The 4,505-nt window shown below is 44.6% G+C and overlaps 1 protein-coding gene across 1 annotated transcript; it reads left to right on the top strand.

Annotated features, from left to right (window-relative positions):
* The first annotated feature begins 2,119 nt into the window (after positions 1–2,119).
* On the top strand, positions 2,120–4,011 carry LOC102371832 (C2 calcium-dependent domain-containing protein 4C-like). The gene is made up of 2 exons (XM_006029657.2): positions 2,120–2,224; positions 2,590–4,011. The coding sequence occupies exon 2, from the start codon at positions 2,626–2,628 to the stop codon at positions 3,913–3,915; it is 1,290 nt and encodes a 429-aa protein (XP_006029719.1). The 5' UTR covers positions 2,120–2,224; positions 2,590–2,625; the 3' UTR covers positions 3,916–4,011.
* Positions 4,012–4,505: the final 494 nt, after the last annotated feature.

The raw sequence follows: 4,505 nt of genomic DNA, 5'->3' as shown, positions 1-4,505 counted from the left end.
AAAGCAAAAAAAGGGATAGCCCCGAAATTTCTATTTTGTGGGTTTCCCGCAGGACACAGGAAAATGTGTCTGAGTAAGATGCTTCTAATGTTAACTTTCTCTTCATATGTTTTTAAATGTGCACACAGCCATGTGCCTTGGAGGGATAACACCTGGATGCACACCAGAAAGCCGTACTAACCAGCTGACTTATGTTCCACTATTGTAGTATCACTGTTCCATCCTGCTCAACCTTTTTGTGTGCCAGAGCCTCTAGAGAAACAGAAACCGGGGTGGCTCTATGACAAGCATTACACTGTTTTCTGTCATTTTGTCTTGAAGGCTAAGTACAGACAGTCAAAAAGCCCAAAACTGAATTGATTCAATCTTTTCAGGTTAGTCTAATCTGCCAAAATTGAACTGATAAGCCAGTGAACAGACATTCACTTTTGATTCTGGAAATGCAGCCACATGCCTGCAGTGGCACAGGCCAGAAGCCAGCGGGGCACTAAAGCACACATCCCTGCTTAATAGGGGCAGACATCGTGGGCTAAGCCTAGTCTGCCCACCCTGGGAGGGGGAGGGTCCTTTGGGGAGGTTCAAAGCATCCTGGGATGCTGGGGGACTGTGAGTTAACATGAATTTGAAGGGGATTTGAGACAGAAGTTCAATAAACTGATTTAACTTAAATCAGCTAAGTCTCATACTACATCCTTCCAGGTTTATCTTAAACCAGTTTCAGTCATTTTGAAAGTGGTTTATATGCACTGAACTTTTGGGCTAAGTGTAGACAGTCAAAAAGCCTAAGGCTGAATCAATTCAATCTTCAAAGGTTAATCTAAACTGCAATGATTGAACCAATCAGCAAGTGAACAATCATTCACTAATGATTTTGGAAATGCAGCCACATGCCTGCAAGTGGCCTAGGCCAGAAGATGGGGAGTGGGGGAGAAGGTGGTGTTAGAACATATTTCCATGCTTGGCTGGAGCAGACAGCTTGGGCCACAGCTAGCCTGTTCAGCTTGCAGGGGAGTTGGGGGGGAGATGCAAAGCATCCTGGGATGTTGGGGGATTGTGAGTTAACTTGAATGTGGATGGGATCTGGCTCTGAAGTTCAATAAACAGATTTAACCCAAATCAATTAAGTCTTATACTACATCCATCCTGGTTTATCTTAAATTAGTTTCAGTCATTTTGAAAGTGGTTTATATGCACTGAACTGTTGTGTTACAGATCTGAATGAGTTTCCTATCACTTATACTAGTTTATGTGTAACTTCTGTACCTAGCCTAGTTGTGTTTCGGATCTGAACTGGTTTCTGATCACTTATACCAGTGTGTATAACTTCTGTCCTTAGCCAAAATGCTTCCAATGCAAAAATACACTTACAAAATCATTAGGTGGCACTGTGGAAACAAAGATAGATCCTCTCTCATGGATTCATGTGGAAAATGTGATAGGTTTTGATTAAGGTTTTAGCTTAGAAATGTTTGTATTGCATTGAACAGTGTCCGATATGAAACGCATGACATTCAGGAAAACTGTTTCCTGATGCCTGTGTGAACTGAGAGCAGCGGGCTTTACTCGGCACAGCTTTACACACTGAAGAATGTAACCAGGTCCACACTCAGAAGCTAGAACCAAGTAAAGCATGCAGCTGTCTTCATTTGGGGTATAACAAATTACTGACTGCAACTGACTTTGCCCCAGGGCCAAGTTTGCACAGCCCCCTATATATCTGAGGTTAGCTAAGGGTTTTTTTGTGCATAGATGAATTCTGGAGCCAGAGACCCTGAAAGGAGTGCAAGTGTTAGGGGTTAGCAAAGCAACTCAGCAGGCTGCCTGCTCCTATTAGTTTATGCTTCAATGTCTGGGAGGAAAGTATCTTCCTCCTTTTCCTTCCTTTGATTCAGGTGTCTACCCAGAGGCAGCAGCTGTTACCACTTGAGAGCCAGGCAAACAAGCTGGAGGACAGCATGAGCTATGCTGCCTGCTATGAGCTCAGCTTGGACTTTCCAGAGCCTCTTAGGAGCTTGGAACTTAGCCAGAGGGAGGAGTTGGTTTTCCCCCCTTCCTTCTGCCCAGGCGGTGTGATTGGGTGGGAGTCTGCCTGGCTTGCTTATAAAGGCACTGTCTGACTCATTTTCTACCAAATACTGAAGCAGAAGCAGCAGCAGCTTTGTTCTGACCTCCTGGATTAACAGGCTCCTAAAGAATAACTTCTAAGTGGCTTATACGTAAAAAGGTAGGATTATGTGTGTGTGTGGTGAGCTCTGCTCCAGCAGAAATCTTGTCAGTATAACAGTGAGAAACTTTCTATAATGACTCTAGAGCTGTTTAGCCTGGCTTTAAACTTTGAATGCTAGAAACAAATTAACTTCTGTGGGACAATACTTAATTTTTGTAGAATCCTGTTGGCTTTATTGTGTTTAAAGGCTATTGCTATGAGGTGATGAGCTGTGTGTATGCTGTAGTAAGAGAAATCTATCCTGATCCCACAAATTGGGGATGCTGGTAGCAGTGCAGTGGAATAAAAGGGACCAAAATGCTAGTCAGGGCTCTGTTTTGCTGTAGTAGCTCGGGAGACACTTATGTGCTTCTGTTTTTCAGGTGAACTTGCCTTTTCCTGACTACCTCCCAGCTGCAATGATGTGGGTCCTGGAGAAGATCAGAGCATCACCTGGAAATAGCAACTCGCAGAGTCCTTTCTTACAGGCAGTGCCAGACAAAATTCGGGGAGGTGCTGCTGCTTATCCCAATGTCTTGACCCCTGACAAGATCCCCGAGTTCTGCATCCCACCGAGACTGACCAATCCTGCAGGAGGTCCTGATGTGTCTCGGCACCAACGCACCCCTGGAGACTGCAGTCTGTGCCCCCCTGGCAGAGCTGATCGCAGCCCAAACCGGTTCTTGCCACATCTCATCCAAGTAGAAAGTGCTGAGGAGATTCCAGTTCAGGAGGAAGAAAACACCAATTCGGACCCACAGTCCCAAGCAGCATTGTCCTTGCCCCACTTTCCCAAAACCCAGACTTGCTATGGATTCTGCACCTTGCTGGAGAGTCCCCACATCAGGAGGAAGGAGTCCATCTTCCATAGTGACCCAGGCAGTGGCACTCTTCCCAGCTTGAGGCTACCTAGATCCAGAGCCAACACTTACAGTAGCAAAGGGTCTGTTTCCAGCCCTATTGCAATCGGCTCTGCCAGACCACCTCCTAAGCATCTCTACTTGCCCAAGCAAGGCACTTTTGACAGTGACACTGCTTCTTCCACTGACTCTTCTCCTTTCAGCTCACCACTTCTTAGTAGATCTCTTCCCAGATCCTGCCCCTTGCTCAAAGCTCGGAGCCAAGAGGGGCTGCTGTGTAGAGCACTGAAAGCAAAGAACAAATCCAGCTTGGGAAGGAATAACTCTATCTCAACTGATGAGAGCAGCTCTAATGATAACAGTCCTAGTGCTACTAGGAGGTGTTCAGAGGGACTGCTTGCCCCACGGAGCTTCAGTCTGTCATGTTCACCTATTTTCCCACTGGACCTTACCTGTGGCAAAGAGAGGCTTGCTGGAGAGAGCACCATCCTACTGGATAGGGGAGGACTGCTGCGACTCTCAGCTGAGTATTGTTCAGAAAACCGAAGGCTTAGGATCCGTCTGGTTAATGCAGAAGGCTTATATGATGCATCTGTGGAGTCAAAAAATATAAACTGCTGCATCACCTTTTCCCTTGTGCCTGGAAAGATTCAGAAGCAGAGAAGCACTGTCATAAAGAGAAGCAGGAATCCCATTTTTAATGAGGACTTCTTTTTTGATGGTATTGCAGAGGATGACCTTTACAGTTTTTCTGTGAGGATGAAAGCTATGAATAAAGGGTGTAATATGAAAAGAGACTGCATCTTAGGTGAAAGTGAGTTGTGCTTGATGAATATTTTATCTATATAAAATGACAAGTATAAAAAGAAAGTGCATATAACTTATTTTTGTACTCTTAAAGTGCTTTTTATTTTATTTTTTTAAATAAAGAATATTTTGAAGAGATGCTTTTTGTTTTGGTGTTGTTGCAAGGCCCCTATATTTTTCTTGATGCCTTAGCTTTGCATCGTAGTGCTTATTAATTACCTTCTCTAAAGCAATTTCCACAGAGTAGTAAATGCATTGGATGAGTGTATTATCCATCAAGCATGGATGGAAGTTAAAAAAAAAATCTTCCTGGAAAAAGGTTTCCTTTCCTTTTTAGGAAGAAGAGTGTAACACTAAAGCTAACATTGTACTTTAGAACCCTGGAGTGCTGCTAGATACTCTGAAGAGTGCTGCAAGGTGTGGGAGGTGAGTTCAAGCTCAGGCTTGTTCCTGCTTGGCTGATCACCTACCCCAACTCCCTGGCCCCTCTGCAAAGAGGCAAGCACTGTAATAGATAAACTAGTTCTTGGAAACTGAGTGTCACTCAACTAACAATAGTGATGGAGGGGTGCCTCAAGTCCAAAGAGCCTTAGAACCAGTGGCCTTCGGGGACTTCAGGAACTCCAGCAAAA

Source organism: Alligator sinensis, unplaced genomic scaffold (genome assembly GCF_000455745.1).
Source record: "Alligator sinensis unplaced genomic scaffold, ASM45574v1 scaffold291_1, whole genome shotgun sequence".
Classification (NCBI taxonomy): domain Eukaryota; kingdom Metazoa; phylum Chordata; order Crocodylia; family Alligatoridae; genus Alligator; species Alligator sinensis.
The sequence above is the reverse complement of the archived record's forward strand: the minus strand, read 5'-3'. Positions and strand labels throughout refer to the sequence as shown.

Excerpts from the sequence above, each read along its gene's own strand:
- LOC102371832 (XM_006029657.2), top strand. The coding sequence starts at position 2,626 with ATGATGTGGGTCCTGGAGAAGATCAGAGCATCACCTGGAAATAGCAAC.